The following is a 19,647-nucleotide window of genomic DNA, read 5'->3' on the forward strand; positions in this document are numbered from 1 at the left end:
GGAGGAGAAGGAGGGAAGAGAAGGAGCTACTGGGCCTGACTGTACTTGTCGTTCGGAGAAAAGCTCTGAGAGCATAGCCTTATACAGATATTTCCAAGACGGCGTGTGCCCCAGCCGTGCACTGTGATTTCCTGTTAACCCCTAACTCACCAAGAAGGCCAAACCACAGAGGGGATGAGGCACTCACTCTGGCTCCAATGAGAAGCGATGACGGACTCAGCCGTGTTGCAATAAATGAGCAATTTGCATATCAGTCAGGTGATCACTTCCTGTGGTGAAGTCCTTTCTTGCATTGAGGCTGTTGGCTTAAATCCTTCCCAGAGCAGCAGTCGGTGACCTATTTGTGCTTAAGAGAAAACCTCTTAGATCATCTGGTGACTTGGTTAGTTTGCCTACATTCAGCTTCACTAGATTGGTGGTCTTTGTTCAAGGAAGGACAGGAATAGGTTGTTTATGACCGCGCCTGTTGTGGTTTTATTCTAGTACTAAAAAGCAGTCCAATCAGACCCAGCTGCGAGCCCTCTGCACTGCAGCCTGTTATACCCAGCGGGCGGGTCAGCACAGGTGGATGTGTTGGCAGCTTGACAGGTGGGGAGGGTGTGTGAAAGTCTGTCTTTATGCGCGTGTCTGCCACACATGCTTTTAGTCTCAGTGTCCGTAGTTCTATCAATAATGCAGCTGCTCACTCTCAGTCTCACTCTTGAGCCCTTGCTTTCTCTGCCATTAAATATGCATCAATTTCCCAGTCCTAAGTCTCTGTCCCCTCCCAGTTCCCATAAGCTGCCCTGCAATCCCAACAGCATGCTCATTGCTGATGAGTTGACTTAGTAAAACTAAAATGTTTGTAAAATCCATTCTTTGGCAGCTGTTATTAAAATTTTATTTCTGTTATTAACTTGAGCTTTAAGCTGAAATTAAAACATGATACTGACGAGCTCAGAGTGATTGTCAGAGGTTTGCCAGCGTGTTGCCATCAGTCTGAATGAGGGGACTCGACTCCACTTGGCTCCCAGCTGTCAGCCAAGTGGCTGCCAACTTACTCCTATACAACAGGAAGGCTGCTGAGGACAAAAGTAATAATTAAATGGGAATTTGTCTATACTGACACCAACAGATGTCACCGTATTTGAATTACTGTGCAAAGGTTTGGGGCAATACTTCCAAATGTTCACTTTAAAGTGCCATAACGATAATCCACAATACTGAAATCCACTGTTCCTGAAGTCACAACTATTAAAACTCACTGATGTTCTTTGTCATGCTGCACAAATTACGTATAAAGCAATAAGCAGCCTGCTTCCTGACAATACACTACATTTCTTTTTTTAAAGAGATGGAGGATCCGGTTAAGCGGGGAATTCGATTTAAAACATCTGTGTTTGTGCAATGTTAAAAAGTTTTTGCATGTCTGTATGTGGAGTGACGTTGTGGAACAGATTGCTGAAGTTCATTACTCACTGTCCCAGCACAACTCGGGTTTAAAATGTAAAACAAAATGATGGTTTTTGCAGGGTAGAAGGAGGAGGAAGGACTTTGATTGGGTGCTCTTGTCCGCTATCCACTCTTCACACACACTGTGTGTGTGTATAGAGATATATGTATACACACGTATATAAAAACATAATAAAAAAAAAAAAAGTATCTCTTGTTGTGTTACTCGTGTTACCAAACTAAATATATGTAGAAAATTATAAGGAAGGATTTATGAAGGGATAAGGCAGAAACGGGAAGTAAAAGTGATGATAAGTAGTTACTAAATAATGGAGTATTTTTTTGTTTTGTTCTTTTTCTCTTTGAGTTGTACTATCATGTTCAAAATAAGGTCTTATTTTATTAGAATTATCAGTGAATTTGGCATTTTCATATGCATGTATTGTCTGAAATGCATAGCACACGCAGTTATCTTTTATTTATTCATTTTTTTTGTGCTTAAATTAAATTATTATAGTGGGGGGACAAAGAGATCACAATAATTGCCCCATCTTAATTCATATGCTGGTTTCACATATCAGTGTTTAGATTAAAAGTAGGTTAGTGCTCTAAACAGAGAACAATCCTGCCCGCATTTGGTTGCCCACCGATTCAACTTGATCGGTGTCCCTGCTCTTCATGGTAGTATCAAATGAATCAACAGAAGAAGAAATACACAGGGGGGAGAACAAATGCATTGAACGGCTGCGTTATTTAAAAAAACGGGTTGGATAACATGCACACTGACACCTTACTACAGGAAGTAAATACAAAGGGGTCATTCCATGTCAGTTTATCAAAAGGCTCCCACCTGATCGTCTCAAATTTGTCCCCCCAAAAATGTGGTGGTTAAGCTGCACTTGCAATTCTGCACCAACATTGAATGAGCGGCGTCCAGTGTTGTTATCAGGAAGTCTTTGCAGTTATGTGTCATAATGGCACAAAAGACACGATCTCTCTTCTTGGCCAGAAAAAAAACGTCACAGAGTGACTTGACTGAGCACACACATCACATATTTTGGATATAATAACATAAACATGCTTTTTCTAATAAAGTTAATTTGAATTTGTTATATTGGGCCATACCAGGGACAAATGTCAGAGTGGTGTCGGATAAAAATGTCTCTTTCCGCTCATATAATATCTGTGAAAGTATTCACTAGATTTGAACAGCTTTAAATAATAATATATGACTTTAATGTGATAAAATAAATAAATAAGTTATCAGTCCTCTACCTGCAAACTTCTGGTTTCTACAGGCCTCCAGATCTGCTGTCAGAGGGATCAGACATCCAGATATTTTAGAGAAACGAGGCAACATTTTATGCTAACTTGAGTTACACTTGAGCCATAGTATGAGATATTTACCCTAAAAGATCCAACGACCCCAGTGTAAGTAGTCTTCTGGATACTGGGATTTTAAACTGGCCCATCAAAAACAATGCTGGAAAAATCAGGTGAGATGGTTTTTTTATGTTAATTTGATCAATTGTGATGGAGTAAGATGATGTTTTCTTTATCGCCTACACATGTCTTAATGTAACAGACGATTTAAATCAGAGACATGCTATATCACAGCATTGTTGTTATCGTAGTCAACATATTGTGATATTGTGAGTTACTCGGCTTACAATGCGTTATCAGTGCACTCCTGTTTCCATGTGGGTATTGTCCTTGCCAGCTTTACTTGCTGCAGTCACTACTTATGATGGTGCTTAATATATGAGTATGTGAACAGAAGTAGACTAGTTTGCAGTGAGGTTATCTTGTGGTTTTGATGGATCCTAGATGCTTATCTGGGAGTCCCTGTATGAGAGTATCAGTGTTATCGTAGGCGACATATAATGACAGCATCTCATCGTAATTCCAGTGCCAACTTTGATTCCCATCCCCAGGCACTTCATGACCTATCTATGCCCCTCTAATGCACATCCTTGTTACTTAATGACTGATGTACATGCAGATATGATAGAACTGCATCTTTAGTCTCTGAAACACAAGACACTGCAAAAATGTCTTTTTAGAACTTTTAACCTGTTTGAAAATATCTGAAGTTGTTAACCGATGTTTGCAAACCTTAGAGGAAGAAAAATATGCACAGTTGCAGTGACTGACTTGAACCCAGTATTTTAAGAAGGGGTTTCTGTTGTTATTTTTTTTCCCCAGACAGATAACACCCACACAAATGTCTACAGGGCTACAGGTAGCACAGACAGCAAAAAGTCACTCTGGAAAGAGTGAGCCAACATTTAATATCAGCGCAGTTATTGTAAGACATGTGCCAAATAACACAATAACAGGAAGGCATTTTGAAGTTTGACAGCAAACCTGAAGCTGCGTGGCTGTCGTGAAGTCACTTACACACACGCAGCATCATGTTTAATTTACACACTGTTTGCACCAGACATCCTCCTGTTTCTAGATATTTGCAGGCCTAAAAATTCAAGTTGTTCCTGGTTGGAGTCCACAATCCCAGACACTTAATCACTCATGAAATCCTAATGCTTGGCTCCTTACTATCCTTGTTTGTTTGTTTTTTGTTTTTGCTGTTCTTTAATAAATATGGACTGAATTTTTATGAAGTTGCATAATGTATAATATATAATTAGGTATATAATATATATGGCCTTTTTTTTTTTTTTTTTTTTTCCTTCCGTGTTTGCATGCATGCATCCATTGTTCAGGCTGGATGAGTCCTTATTAGGCATTGCTGGCAACAGGAAGTGGGCTGGGCTTTGGTGCTGTGTCACAGGAAGTAGCAGATTGTATCACGGGCGGGACAGATGGAGGGAGAGGTGGAAGAGATGGATTAGGGGACTATAGGGAGACCATGCAGGGAAAATAAGGAGAGGAGGGGGAGGGATCGTAAAACCTTTGTTGTTCTGCATCTGCACAACTCCTCTACTCACCATTTATCGACACTTTGGTTTCTTCTGTTTTGCTGTGCTTTAAGCTGAGACACGCATGCACATTAACATGCATATATTAAGATTTACAGTGTTTAGTGGTATTTATTTAAATGTTACGCCATTACTCTGGTCCAAGGTTATCAGCATACACAAGGAAAAAGCAAATATGTGTGTAGAGAAGGAATATTTGTTTATTCTAAGATCTCTGTTTTAAACACGTCTGCCCTACCCGAGATACCTGAGTAAACATGGTTTTGTTTTTTTGTTTGTTTGTCTGTCTGCATAAACCTATTAATACCACTGATGTCAGCGCACATGTGGCTGTTTTCTTCCAAAGTGTGATGAGGTGGAGGCTGATGGAAAGCAGGTGGAAGATTCCAGTGCCTCGTCTGTTTGGCAGAGCACGGCACAACTTCCTGTCTTTGTCGGCTTCCATTGTTGCGTTTTGTTTGGGATCAAACTAATCTGTTTATCCAAGCAGTTATCAACACCATACTGCATTTTTAGGTTTTTTGTTTTGTTTTTTCTTCCCACGTGTAGGCTACTGATTTCTTTATATGTCGCTTTGAAGACGTTAGACTTTGTGGATATCGTTAATGTGGAATATTCTCCGGGTTTTTCTTCTGACATTGGCGGCTTTTTCACTCATTTTCAGTTCATTCCTTATTCTTATTTTTGCTCTTTGTTCAGTCACTTAAGACTAATCTATGAATCATTTCAGCATAGAAACACCACACTCAAAACATGAACCAGTTTTTTGTCTACAGATAACAGAGAACAAAGAACCAGTTGTAAAATATATCTTTAGGCTTTTTGTTGCTAGCATCCTGTTGCGAAAACACATGTGTTTATAATTCTTTAGTTTAATGTTCGAAAAAAAAATGCCACAATAACACAAAATAGTAATTTTGCTCCAGAAAGGCCCAAAGAGTTATTCACTAAAACGTTGCTCAGCATAGTGTGCAGTATGTCATTAAAGAAATCAGAGGAAACTGAACAGGTGGAAGAAAAGGTTTTTGAAGGCGTGCCACTTCTATCTAAACAGTATCTGAAAGTCAGGTCCTTTAAGAAATAGTAGGAAATCTAGCCTTCAGTTGATTTTTAAAGAATCAACTAAAGAAGAAAAACGGGGAGGAATGGGTGGGGTATACCAAATGACCCAAAAAGTTCAAATTGCTATAGGTAGGTATGGAGGTCACGAGAGAGGTGCTAGAGCAGGGGTGGCCAACTCCAGGCCTCGAGGGCCGGTGTCCTGCAGGTTTTAGACATCACCCTGGGTCAATACACCTGAATCAAATGATTAGTTCATTACCAGGCTTCTGGAGAACTTCAAGACATGTTGAGGAGGTCATTTAGCCATTTAAATCAGCTGTGATGGATCAAGGACACATGTAAAACCTGCAGGATACCGGCTCTCGAGGCCTGGAGTTGGCCACCCCTGCACTAGAGGCAGGCTCTGCCATGGTTGGATGGTTATAAATGTAGAAAAGTATTTTCACTTCATTTCATTTTTTTTATCCACCATGTAGTACCATCTAGAAAACCTCTAATTAGCACAGCTTCATTTTTCAGCATGACAGTGATCCCAAACACACTGCCAGTGTGGTAAAAGATATGGATGTGGATAGAAAAACACACAATGTATCACTCTCAGCCATAAATTGACCTCCCCAGAACCCCGACCGCAACATTACCGAAGCAGTGTGGGATCATCTTGACAGAGAACAGAACAAAAGTCAGCCAACGTCCAAACAAGACCTTTGAATGTCCTTCAAGAAGCCTGGAGGACTATTCCTGAAGACTAGTTAAATGAACAAAAGCTGCCTAAGAGATTTCAGGCTGTGCTGAAAAATAAGGGTTGACATACCAAAATTGACAAATACTGACTTCAAGATTATTAGACTTGTACAAACTTTTTTTTTTCTGCATTTCCATTTATGTTTGTACTTATTTCCTATTTTCTAACAAAATATATAGAGTTTTTAGACAGGAATGTACACTTCAGCTTCTTTGCAAATAAAGGTTAAGACTTCAGTGAATAAAGGACATTGTCGTTCCAGTTTAGTGTGTTTTCTGACACGTTTGAAGCTCAAACAAAGCTGGTTATATTAGTGTTGTGGGTTTTTTGAAACCTAGGACACACTGAAATGTTCTTAATCTGGCCTTGTGGGTTAGTGAGTATGAGACTAGGTTTGTCTTGAAAGACTGGCCCTCGTGACTAAAAACTTTGTTCTTCGTTCATTTGTCTGCAGTTCTTCCTCAGCTTTCCTCGTTGGCCTCTCCTGTTCCTCCCGCAGTTCACACTGAATCCCACATAAAACACACAGCCTTTATATGATATAAATTAATATTGGTTCTTCTTTGTCCTTATACAAAAAATGCAGTGTAACTGAAATTTTAGTAGTTTGCTTAATTGTCCTTGATTCTCAGCAGTAACACAAATGAATGTTTCCAAATTTTTATTAAATTTTTTTCATTTTTGCAAACATTTCAGGTTATTAATAGAACACGTTGCTAACGTAAACAAAACAAATGAAACACTGTTGCTGTGGACTGAGTTTCCTCTTAAGGCATCTAGAGTATGTTAGGTACCCAGCTGTACCTTTAGAAGAACAAGTACCTCCACATTTTCAGGATGTTGGTATCGATTTGGTACTGAAGTATCTGTTTTTGTCACATCCCTAAAAACAACAGTCTAGTGTATTTCTCCGATGACACTCTATAGTACAAACATGTTTGCAGCAGAGCTCACAAAGACCTTTTCATGCTTTTGTCGGCTGAAGTTGCCGTCGCTACTATAAAGCCCTGTGGTTTAATTTTTGTGGCTGTACTTTAATTTGGCTTTGGATCGTTTTAATTCTTCCTCGTTTTTGTGGCAGCATGTAGTGGGTGTTTTTGTTCAGGCTTGGAAGAGCAGAAATCGACTCTTAGTTGCCAGATGTCTAGCAGGATTTCAACTTATCTAGGTAACCCGGAGTTAACCCTGAAGTTTTCTGTAGTGTGAAGGTGGATCACTTCTTACTGGGGGGCATCACCATGGTAACGCACTCTGACCCTAACCTGCTCCGGAGCAGATTATGTTCTGGATTAGAGATCAACAGGTATGAAATCACTGTGTACATGACAGCGTGTACATAACATCACCATTCCTGCAAGACCCCAGAGACCTCTGTATACGAAATAGGAGGGTCTGAAGTCTTTGCATTTCTCTGACTGTCAGTAGGTTAATTCTCAGATCCAGCTTTATTACTTTTTTCCTCTGTTGGCCTCAGATTAATTTACAACAGTTTCATTGTTCCATCAGCATTAATTAGAACTAATTACATTTGGAAATTTTGCTGGCTTTCCTTCTTACCCTCAAGGAGGCTAAACTTTATCCATATCTGAGCTCTTTCTAGTCTTACTGGCTAAAACTTGCATGCATTCATACAGCACTTTGAATACTGAACACTGCTTTTCCTCTGGCACACACTCACCCTGCAGCACCTGTGTTGCTTTGATTCTGTGTTGTGCGTTTTAAATTTTTCTAACATTACACTTTGCTATTCCTATGCTGCCAATACACTGTGTTCGTGATTAGCCAGATGCTGCTAGCGCCACTCCTTCCTGTGAACCCATTTGTAACTAGAACCCTGGGTTACTGAGTCAATAACCAGTTTTGTTTGGCTACAAGGGTAAATGAAGTTAACAGAAAGATCCCTTTGAAATGCTGAACTCGTGGTAGTACAAGCCTGAGTACTAGTCAGACAAAAAGTAGATTATTTAGACTTCAAAGAGTCAACTAAGCAATGCTGTAAACTAATGTTGATGATTTCTTCTTTGTGCTCTGTTTTTCAGTGAATCAAGTATTTGCCAGGCTCGGGCCACTGTGATGATCTATGACGATGGCAATAAGAAGTGGCTTCCTGCGGGCACCGGACCCCAAACCTTCAGCAGGGTGCAGATCTATCACAACCCAAGCAACAATGCCTTTAGGGTAGTGGGACGCAAGATGCAGACAGATCAGCAGGTACATCTGCCAGCTTTGGGCAGGCTTAGCATAGTGTCTGGCTTTGTGAGATGTGTGTAGTGTGTCATGTGGCCTGTGGGCGTCTGTGTTGTTTAAAGGTGTCTGAGTAAGCAAGAGTGAGAATACTGGGTGCCCATTCATTAGGGTATCATTTACAATGATGTCAAACTGTATCTGTTTGTTATATGGAGAGTATTTACTGTAAGTATAGTTTTATTAGAAGCACTTGAGAACATTTTTACATCGTCTACCACTGTGCTGTTTATGTCCCTCCCCCCTAAACCCTCTGCCAATCCAAGAAGCCACAGGAAGGATAATAAATCACAACCAAACCGTTTTCTGTCCCCTTGTTTGGTTGCAGAGCAGTTTTAGACTCTACCTTATGTTGCAGTTATTTACACTCACTGGCCACTTTATTGGGTACACCTGGCTAGTATACAAACTCTTTTGCCTTCAGAACTACCATAATTATTCATGACACAGATTCAACAAAGTGCTGGAAACATTCTTCAGATTTTCTTTGGTCCATGCTAACTTGATGTCATCACACAGTTGCTTCAGATTTGTTGGATGCACATCCATAATGGGATTCATCTGTTCCACCACATCCCAAAGGTGCTCTACAAGACGGGATGGATCCAGTCTCATGTTGTTTATGCCACTGAGACCTAAGATCGGATCAGATGACATTTTTCCAATTTTTCTGTTGTCCACTTTTAGTGAGCCTGTGTGAAATTTAGCCTCAGTTTCCTGTTCTTAGCTGACAGAGGTGGCACCTGGTGCAGTCATCTGCTCTAACCCATCTGCTTCAATGGTTCAGAGATGCTTCTCTGCATACCTTGGTTGTAATAAATGGCTCTTTAGACAGGCTTCCTATCAGTTCAAAGCACTCTGGCTCTGCTCCTCTGACCTCTGACATCTTCTTGTAGAGAACTGCCCCTCGCTGGACATTTTCTCTTTCAGACCATGCTTTGTAAACCCCATAAATGGTTGTGTGGGGAAAATCCCCATAGATCAGCTTTCTGAAATACTCAGGCCAGTCTGTGCAGCACTATCATGCCACATTTATAATCAGTTAAATCACCTTTCTTCCTCATTGTGATGCTTGGGTTGAACTTCAGCAGGTCATCTTGACCATGTGTACATGAGTTGCTGCTATGAGATTGGCTGACTAGATATTAGCATTAATGAGCAGTTGATCACGTGTACTTAGTGGCCGGTCAGTGTATGGTCTAACTAGTTTCCTTATAGTTTCTCTCTGATGTCTGTGTGTCTGAGAGAGAGACAGAAAGGGGGAGGGGTGGAGCAAGCAAGGCTTCTGTGGGGAGCCACTGTATTAGAAACACTATGAATTTTCATTATTTTATAAACACTGATGCAAATATGATCGCATGAACCTAGCAGACAGAAGTATTTACTTTTAGGCACAGAATGAATTAATGAAACCTGATGAAAGGTGGAGCAGGGAATCCGTTAAGTTTGCGTGTGGAGCACGATCACTGCTTCACGCCGTTTGCAGCAGTTTATCCAAACACTTGCTGCTCTTAACTACACTTATAAACAGGCCCTGGGTTACCTTATTTATCTTTAAGCCAGTGTTTTAATTCCTTTCAGTGCTTTTAATCTTACAGATTTTGCTGAGCTGAGCTTTGAATCGACTGTTGTCTTAAGCAAGAGCACTTCCACCACATTCATGCTTTTGATTACTGTCAGTTTGCGAGAGGTGCACGCAAACATGCAAAGCTGTTTTTTGTGCATTGTCAGCATGCCTTTGGCATAACATGTAGGAAAGTCCTCCTTCAGTTTTGAGTGCTCAAAGCAGAGGATAATGAAGGCGTGTCTTTGTGGTTATCACCAGATTATGACTCCCCAGCTGATAAAGGTGAGCCGATTCCATGTTACAAAGCAGGGCAGCCTGAGTTTGGGTGCGTCTGTTCTTGATACGCCCGTCTTAGTGTCTCTCTCTCTCTCCCCTTCTTTAAACATTCAGCACTCTGAAGTGTTCCCCAGAGACGTGTCTTAAAGTGGAAGATGTTTCCTGTGAGATAGTTAGCCTGTTCAGCCATTTCCTGTGACAATTTAGGACGTAGTTTGATACCCAGTAAGGACTCTATATTTGTGTCTGACGGAAACATCCAAGTGAGTTTAGGCTTGTGGTTAATGAGAGCAGCAGGAAGAAAATGAGAATTTTCTCTCTCTCCTTTTCATGTTCTCCTTTCTTTTTTTTCTTGTGCCTGTGGTGTCTTTAGAAGCGTCTTTGTGGTGTCACGCTTGTTTTATGCATCCTGGTGTGATTTAAGACGAGTTAAAAAGCACAAGTGGAACCTGCGGCATTAAGGCTTTTCATCATGCCACAGGTTTTACTTGATTCCTTTTATCCTGATTCGTGATGCAATTCTCTTTGCATCTACACACTACCTTGCTATTTTTAAACAGGAAGACTGAAGTTGTATTTGTTTATTTTTAATGATGATGATGATGTCTACAGTGGCAGATGAACTTGCTACCCTTACATTCAGTGCATGCTGCCCCCCTGACAGGGTCTCCTATCCTCCCCTCTCCTCTGTGGAATCCAGAGGCTGTTAAACAAATAGTGAAATGGCATGTCAGCACATTCAGGCAAACACTCAAACCCAGAACGTTTTTCCCCAGCTCCATAAGCTTCACACCACCTGGTGGTTGGAATCTGTACCAGCATAGTCCACAAACATTTAAGCAGATACAGTCGTGTTATGCATAAGCAGGGATATTAGGTTGTGGAGATTTTAGAAGTTGTTTTGGATATCGTTAGCTTCATAGCATAAGTGCCTAAGTCATTTTTTTGTGATGACATAGGCAGACGGACAGGATGATGCAGCAGTGGTAGGGGAGTAAAGTTAGGCAAAAATCTCAATTTGACCAAAAAATGACTTAGGCACTTATGCTATGAAGCTAACGATATATAATTTATTTTTAAACGACTTTGTAACTCCTCTGCTCTCTTTCTCCTCCTCAGGTTGTTATAAACTGTCCAATCATTAGAGGCCTCAAGTATAATCAGGCCACACCTAATTTTCACCAGTGGCGGGATGCCCGACAAGTTTGGGGACTCAACTTTGGCAGCAAGGAGGATGCTACTTTATTTGCCAATGGCATGAGCCACGCTCTGGAGGTCCTCAACTCCATGGCAGACGCAGGTAAATTAGCATCTGTAGCTACTCCATGGACTTTGCTTATGACTCCAGCACGAATGAAAACGTCCCAAACTTGCAACTTCCTGTTTTGTGGTAACTTATCAGCCAGAACATGGTAAACATTATACTAACACCACACAGAGGTTATATATGTGTTTCTTGTCAATCAGTTAGAGAAAAAAGGCATGTGATTGAGCTGATATTAACACCGCCCTGGACCGCATGAAACACCTTGCTAACAAGCTTCCTTCAAGTGATGAGTATAATTCACAGTGATGTACAACAAACAGGGTAGCTGGGTAGATATAAAAAGGTCAAATAATATTATTTGTTTGGCCTCGTGCTGCTGTGCTGGCTACAGTTGTGCACAGAGTTGGTGTAAATGCATGAAAATTACTCACTCAGATCACATTTTGTCATTTAGACGTAGACTTTATTAATTCCACACTGGGGGAATTCACATGTTACAGCAACACTGGATTTATTTATTTATTTTTAAATAAGGAAAAAAAATGATACAAGTGTCATTTCTACTATTTACAAATGGTTGCTATATACAGTAAGTATTTGTCATTGTCATATTTTTCATATGTGCATAAAGTGCAGTGGGACTAAACCTTTATTTTTGTAGGTATCTATTGTGTGTAATGTACAGTCTGACCGCTGTTGGGATGAAGGACCTGCGATAGAGCTGCGTCCTACACTGTGGCTGTTAGAGTTAAACACACTATTTCTTAGACATCAGTCCACACGTGTCCATCCAATCCTGTTAAATAGAAAATAGTTTGAATATTTCCTCAGAAGGAATCCTGGTATTCATCGAACACATAATTAGAACTTCTGTTGTTGTTTTGTTTTGTTTTTTTAAAATGTGTTCATTTTTAACAGTTTCAGCACTTATTCATAGTCAGTGTTGTTCTTACCTCTGCTTATTTACAACAGCTGGCTATTTAAATGAATACTCTGTATATCCTGTGTCGCTGAGCCATGAAAAATACTTGATAAAATGTAGCATTGTAAATGCTTGATTAGTGGGCACCACCCATTTGAGGTCCCTGTGTGTCATATTGTGGCTGTCCACACTGTCTGCAGACTTTGTACAGTATCAACAGCACAGATATAAAAAAGTGTGTACGTCTGTAAAAGCACAGATTGGATAAACTTGAGCGTGTCAGGAGTTATTGCTTCATAGTAATCATCACAAATGTTTTCTATTTTCTGTTTTGGCAGGTTATGCTACCCTCCCCCGCCCCATGTCAAATGGGCCTTCTCCTGAAGAGCTTGAACAACAGCGGAGGTACCTTGAAGACTTTCTGCTACATGCAGTCCGCCTTCTTCACTTTGCTAGTTGTAATCCACCGCTGGTCGCATTTTACTGCTTCTCCGCTTGCATATCTTCTGGGCTTGGTTCAGCTGATAACTCTGATTACATTTCCAGGTTTCAGCTTGGTCGTAAATGACTGTTTGTTTAATAATCAGATATTTTTTCTGATTCTTTTTTGTTTACCTCTTATGTGAGCTTACGGTACTGTGCGGCCATGTGAAGTGTATGTTTTCTAACTGATGCAAACAATCTCCTGGGTTCAGTTGCATAACAATCAATAGCAAGTCGAGCTGTTTTGGCTCTGCAGTAGTCCACTTGGCAGGGTTAGGGCACACACGCATATGCAGAGGATTTGATGGCATTAGCTTGACGCTGACGCTGTTAAAGCCTTAGTCAGCCTGTGTAGTTTAAAGGTTAAAAAGACAGTAAAGTGGATGCTGCTTACATTTTCCCGCCATGTCTCCATCAGCCTGTCCCATCAGCGAGACACTTGGACTCGCATGGACTAAGCATTAACCTTTTAATCTTATTTACACTAAAAGGTGATAAAGATCACAGTCTAGGAGGATTTTATAATCTGCATTGCTGCTTGCCTGGCTGTCTCATTATCCAGTGGCGCGCTGAGGCTCAGGGAGTTTCTAAAACCTTACAAGTCCAACAGAGATGCAGGTGTTTGTGGGTAATATTTGCAGCTGTAAACATCGATGATGTTCAGCAGTTGTGAAAATTGGCAGAATAACAGACATGAATGCGATCGCCCCTCACCCTTTCCTTGGCTCGCTGCTTGACATCATGTGTGATTACGGGCATGTGTGTGGCTCTGCACTTTAGTGTGTGTACACTGTGTACAGTGTATGTGTGGTGCTCTGTAATCAGCTGTTATGAGTGGCAGATGTGTTGGGGAGAGGAGAGAGATGTAGCCAACCGAGGTAACTCGCATTGGATCATTTTGACCAGCTGTGGACTTTTTAGTGATAGACTAATTAAACGTGAAATTCACCTCATGTCCTTTTACCAAATTCTCTAGATTTTATAAAACTGTTTGTTTGAAATGTTAGAAGTTGCCCTGAAACAGCGGCTGGTGCATAAATAATTCAGATATCTACAGGACACTTGCACATGATTCAAGGCTTTCTGAGTCTCAGACTTTAATTTAATTGTGGGCCAGTTTATTATAATTACTCTTGGTTTATTTTAAATGTGTTCACATACAGATGTGACAGATTTGTTTGTTTGTGCACAGGTTGGAGCAGCAGAGGTTGGAACAGCAGGACCGGGAGCGGCAGGAGAGAGAAAGACAGGAGCGGGAGCGGCAGGAAAGAGAGAGGCTGGAAAGAGAAAGACAAGCTGCTGCAGGTCAGGAAACACCTGCGCTGGTCAACATAACACCACTTGACATTAATACACTTCAGTTTTGTTCTGTTTCAGCGTTATACTCAGATAAATGTGCAGCACATGATCGCCCTGAAGGGAAAGCTGGAATTCATTCTGCGTACCAAAAACAACAGGGGATTTTAAGACTGATACAGGGTCGTGTCAGACAGAGGTTGTGACTTTTTCTTTCACTGGCTGAAGTTTTGTTTTTTTGTTTTTAAACGTTGATGGAAAATCTGAAGGCTGTCCCTAATTCTGAACCGTAATAGTAAACCGTCGAGAACTGTGCTCTCAACATCTGTGCCGCATCTTTCTTGACATCAGACATCATATATTAGAATTGTCGATCAAGGTCTTGGAGTGTCTGTATCCACAAGCAGTCACAGAGGGGGTGCAGCTGCACCGGGTACAAAACCATGCTGCTGGATGCTCTCCAGATAAACCAAGTGCTTATAGGATTGGGAAGCAGATAAGATGCTGCTGGTAATTCCAGTGTCCAGCAGAGTGAAAATTCAGCATTCAAATCACAATTAAATCAGACATTAAAAGTGGTTTGTCCAACGCAGAAAAATATAAAACCACTAGACATGGAGCATCAATCACGCTGTTTAAGTTAAATTGGAATTTTTAGATGCAGGAGCTGTTTTAGTGCTTTAGGTGCTGCCTCTATGCTCTGTTTATGCTCTTGACAGTTTTAGATAGTGAGGATCAGTCATGCCCTCTGTATCATACAGAAGCCATCTAAGCATTGTTTTGAATTTTGTTTACCTGCGTCATGCTCTCATTGGTGTGAATCTTCTCTGAATACTTTGCAAACTGATGGTCCTTCTCTGTCCAGTTCCTCCAGCCCCTCCAGCTCCTCCACTGGCCACTGGAGGCCCCGCTCCTCCACCGGCTCCTCCTCCACCCCCTGGCCCTCCTCCAGCTCCTGCCCCTCCTCCAGCAGCTGGCATCCCCCCGCCTCCGGGACCACCTCCCACAGGACCTCCCCCGGCCCCACCCCTGCCCACTTCGGGTGGCGGAAATGGCATTGGCGGTGGGGGAGGAGGGGCAGGAGGGGGCTTGGCGGCTGCCCTTGCAGGAGCTAAACTCCGCAAAGTATCCAAGGTGTGTATGTGCCAGATTTGACTGTTACTTTGCCGCTGCTGTTAAAGGCCTCGTTAGCATACAATTGACAAATCGCTCAATCTGTCATGTGCTTCTCTCATTATTCTAATTGGATATTCCGCTGTTGTAATGACACAATACTAAGAGTTATTTAGAGATGTAGATCTGTGACACCACCATCCATCCTTTTGCTATTTGCTGCCCTCAGCAGGATGATGGCCCTTCTGCTCCTCCAACTCCAACTCCAGTTTCCAGAACTGAGTCCACCCGCAGCAGCAACGCATCCATTGGAGGAGGAGGAGGAGGGGGTTTGATGGGTGAAATGAGTGCCATCTTGGCACGCAGGTGGGTGACGCCACAGGTTTGAAGCCACATAAGGTTTTATATTAACTAGTTACAATCTTCACTTGTCTTTTGATCAATAATCATTTATTACATGCGTTATATTCAGTCAGCTCTTGCAAGTTTTTCTGCTTGATTATTAAACTTAGTATTTTTATTTTCCTTTATCAGGAGAAAAGCTGCAGACACTGGAGAGAAGCCACCTGTGAAACCACAAGATAATGTGAGGGTCGGCTTTTTGTCAAATAGTTTTTGTAATAATAATTTTATTCTTGGACTTTATTAAAGTAGCTTTGCATCCTTTATAGTTCAAATAGCCCTTATTTATGTCTTGATGCATTCTCAATCATCCAGTAGAGTAAATCTCCAAAAAGTTGATTCTGTTCATCTGGACGTAGCGTTTTGTGGGAGAAACGTTTCGTCACTCATCCAAGTGACTTCTTCAGTCTCAGCTGACTGCAGGTTTCCCCAAATATTATAAACAGTGCATTTGCATAATGACTGAAACCAGCCCACTGAAGGAACAATGGGCTGGGAGGTCAGTTCCTTAATTTTAATTGTGCAAATTCTCATACGTGTCAGGAGTATCAGAGCAGTTGAGACGCATTTTTTCTAAACACCGGGTCTCTGTGGCTTTTAAACCCCAAAACACACTGCGCCAAAAACTGGTCCACCCCAAGGATCGGGTCCCCCGACACAGAGTAACATAGTGTACGCTGTTAAGTGCCAGGAGGATTGCCAGGATTTATACATCGGGGAAACCAAACAACCTCTGGCGAAGCGGATGGCACAACACAGAAGAGCTAACTCGTCAGGCCAGGACTCTGCAGTCTGTTTACACCTACAGGCCAGTGGACACTCTTTCAGTGAGGATGTACACATCCTGGACAGGGAAGAACGCTGGTTTGAGCGCGAAGTCAAGGAGGCCATTTACGTGAAAAGTTTCCCTTTTCACGTAAATGGCCTCCTTGACTTCGCGCTCAAACCAGCGTTCTTCCATCTCTGAATCGAGGAGGGGGCCTAGGGGTACATCTTACGCCATCTTACAATGCTGTGTTTGCAGCCATTCCCCAACTCTCTGTGAATGGTACTCATGGCTATTGATCAGTGGGTTTTGGTCAGTGGTTGTTGATCAATGGTCATGAGAATTTGCAAAATTAAAATTAAGGAACTGACCTCCCAGCCCATTGTTCCTTCAGTGGGCTGGTTTCAGTCATTATGCAAATGTACTGTTTATAAGATTGGAGAAACCTGCAGTCAGCTGAGACTGAAGAAATCATTTGGATGAGTGACGAAACGTTTCTCCCACAAAACGCTACATCCAGATGAACAGAATCGACTTTTTGGAGAACCCTTATTTATCTTACAGTGAGCCTCGACCCAGCCCCATAGTTCATTCAATATATAAAACAAGCCGTTACTACTAGCTACTGATATACTCTCCCCTGTAAGCCAGCTTTGTCCTGATTGGTTGCCCCTCGTAAATAAAACATTTAAACAGCAGGTGGGTGGGGTTTCTGTGCTCACGTTGGCAGGTTATTAAACATTGCCAAGAGTAGAATAAACGGTTGAAGCCTGAGTTTTCAACTCACACTTACAGATAAGATGTCATCATTTGACACCAGTATCATTGTAACATAACAATATAGACATGCCAGAAAATAATGAGAAGCATAATCGGTTCCCTTTATGTAACACCAGACAAATGTAGAGTGTTTTTACATGTAACCAACCACTCAAGGCTGAGGATGACTCACTGTTAAGAGAAGTCTCCATGTTTTTTCTTCCCTCCTCTCCACAGGATGAGTCAGAGTCTCCAAGTCAAAGTGGTGAGAACTGAACAGTTTTGTCTGTAGCATGCCACCTACGTTCATTCTGATATACTGATATGAGTGAAGATTATCAACTCGTGTTTTCATACATTTTCTTTTTCAGACGCCGTCAGAAGACCTTGGGAGAAACCTTCTATGATCAGGTGAGCCAAGACGCAGTTATTTCCCTGCAGTAAATCTGTCACCTCCAGGTGTCCCATGTGTCGGTTCACCCTGTTCACCAGTGTGCGCACGTTTTTGTGTCCACCCCTGCGTCTTTGCACAAACGTGAGTTTTTTGTGCGTGTGTGCGAATGTCGTCCATTTTCATTTTAAGAGCGAGAGTGTGTGTGTGTGTGTCTCACTAACAGGAATAACTCCATCCCCAAGAGCATGGACTCCACTTCCTCATTGTCCCAAGTTCCCAGGTATACATGTGCCCCATTAATTCATGACCTTTAGCACCCCTTCCTTTATTCTTCCCTCTCAAATCTTCATGCTGGGGTAGCATATTTTACAGTTGATAGCACCATCTAATGGATGGGAGAATGGCGTGCACCCAAGCTACCCGTAGATGTAGCAGCTGAGTGTGCTGTCTCTGAAAACTGACTAATAAGATGGGAGCCTGGGTCTATGATTCATGCTTATTTTCAAGTCACTTCTCTCAGCTGGGGTTGGCTCTGTCCTCTCTGACATCTTTGATGGCTTTGTTTGTCTCTATGTTGTAGTTCAAGAACATACACGTAGTTTTTGTGGTAAAAGGTCCTAACAGAGCCATACACTACTCTTAAACCTGTGCTAGCTAGATCAGTTAATATCAGGCATTAATTTATAGCTCGTCAGCATCCTTGAGCTTCAGAAAGGTAGGTTAATGAGTTTACATAGGTTAACCTTCATTTCATTTCTGCATTCTTCCATTCACTGGTTCTTCATTTGCTCTATACTGTGGCAATGCATTTGATGAATATGTTGCACCTGTTTTGTGGAAAGATAAACATGAAATATTTGCATGTCTGTTTCATGTTTTGTTACAGGGCAAAGGCTGCAAGCAATAATAATGAAGCAAGTGGAGCCGATGACTCAGATTTAGAGAAAATGAAACAGGTAAATATGCTCATCGACCCAGCGATCGTCAGTTCTTGGCCAAAACAGCCACACTTGAATGTTTGGATCTGAATTTTTGTCATGTAAATGAGAAAGCTGATTTCTCTAAAGCTTCTGATACTCGTTTTGTTTTGCATGAATCTGGCTCCATCTGAATATGCTGGCTTGAGGTCACTTTTTGACAACAGTTTGACAATGGCAGTCTCAGACTGTTGAAATGAAGTTAGTTTGTAGCTTCCAGCTGTTTCCAGGAGTGTGTTGTTGAGTGTGTCACAAACAGGTTGGTGTGCATTTATGCAGCTGGCACAACAGCAATAATATTAACTACTGACAATAATTACATTCCCAGCTTGGGACAGGAGCAGTCCGGATCTTATCACAGACGTGGTGTATATAACCATACTTCACAAGCTCCTGTTATTTCTAATCTGATGTGTGGGATGTTTGTTCCCATAGCTACACATAGGAAGTGGCCTCTTTAGTTATCAAAGCATCTATCAAAATAAAGCTGCCATGCAAAAAGACAGTCTGACCTCATGCATTATGTCACTGTTGTACTGTTAAATCTTGCAAGCAAACTGCAGGTAATGTGGATCGTCATTGTGTTTGCAGATTTCCATAAAAATAACCCATGCCTAAATGACAGAATTCAGTCCAGTTGATAAAGCCAACAATGTTATAGGTTTCATGCATGAAAAGGTCTTAATCCTGACAGAGGTTTAGAGAAACCTAAATTTTTCTGGTCAACACCAATGCATTGTGTTCGGCCACAAGTCAGAAAAATATATGTTGTATGTATATGGAGATTTCACAGGTTACTGCAAATAAACATTTTTTTTTTCCTAAATCACAAATGTATTGCCATGGCTAACGGTTTGTCCTATTTTTCTGCAGGAGATCTTGGAGGAAGTGCGGAAAGAACTACAAAAAGTCAAAGAGGAAATTATTGGAGGTTAGATTACACTTTTAAAAAAAACCTTTAATTTTGCTCCAGTATCAGCTACTTTGTGTACTTACTGTGTGTT

At 41.4% G+C, this 19,647-nt stretch overlaps 1 protein-coding gene across 3 annotated transcripts in view; it reads left to right on the forward strand.

The window, feature by feature from the left end:
• The window catches only part of vaspb (vasodilator stimulated phosphoprotein b), a 32,295-nt gene that overhangs the window by 11,173 nt on the left and 1,475 nt on the right, over nucleotides 1-19,647 (forward strand). The window contains exons 2-13 of one of the 3 annotated variants that reach the window (XM_005927322.3): nucleotides 8,217-8,388; nucleotides 11,384-11,564; nucleotides 12,792-12,858; nucleotides 14,129-14,241; nucleotides 15,098-15,366; nucleotides 15,575-15,711; nucleotides 15,880-15,931; nucleotides 17,510-17,537; nucleotides 17,644-17,683; nucleotides 17,890-17,946; nucleotides 18,553-18,622; nucleotides 19,517-19,574. In XM_005927322.3, the coding sequence (XP_005927384.1) occupies nucleotides 8,217-8,388; nucleotides 11,384-11,564; nucleotides 12,792-12,858; nucleotides 14,129-14,241; nucleotides 15,098-15,366; nucleotides 15,575-15,711; nucleotides 15,880-15,931; nucleotides 17,510-17,537; nucleotides 17,644-17,683; nucleotides 17,890-17,946; nucleotides 18,553-18,622; nucleotides 19,517-19,574 (1,244 nt within the window). The remainder of the gene's footprint in view (nucleotides 1-8,216; nucleotides 8,389-11,383; nucleotides 11,565-12,791; nucleotides 12,859-14,128; nucleotides 14,242-15,097; nucleotides 15,367-15,574; nucleotides 15,712-15,879; nucleotides 15,932-17,509; nucleotides 17,538-17,643; nucleotides 17,684-17,889; nucleotides 17,947-18,552; nucleotides 18,623-19,516; nucleotides 19,575-19,647) is intronic. The other 2 variants (XM_042222570.1, XM_005927324.3) reach the window with 2 other exon arrangements.

This window comes from Haplochromis burtoni, unplaced genomic scaffold (genome assembly GCF_018398535.1).
Source record: "Haplochromis burtoni strain Fernald_Lab_line unplaced genomic scaffold, NCSU_Asbu1 Contig_88, whole genome shotgun sequence".
NCBI classification, from domain to species: Eukaryota; Metazoa; Chordata; class Actinopteri; order Cichliformes; family Cichlidae; genus Haplochromis; species Haplochromis burtoni.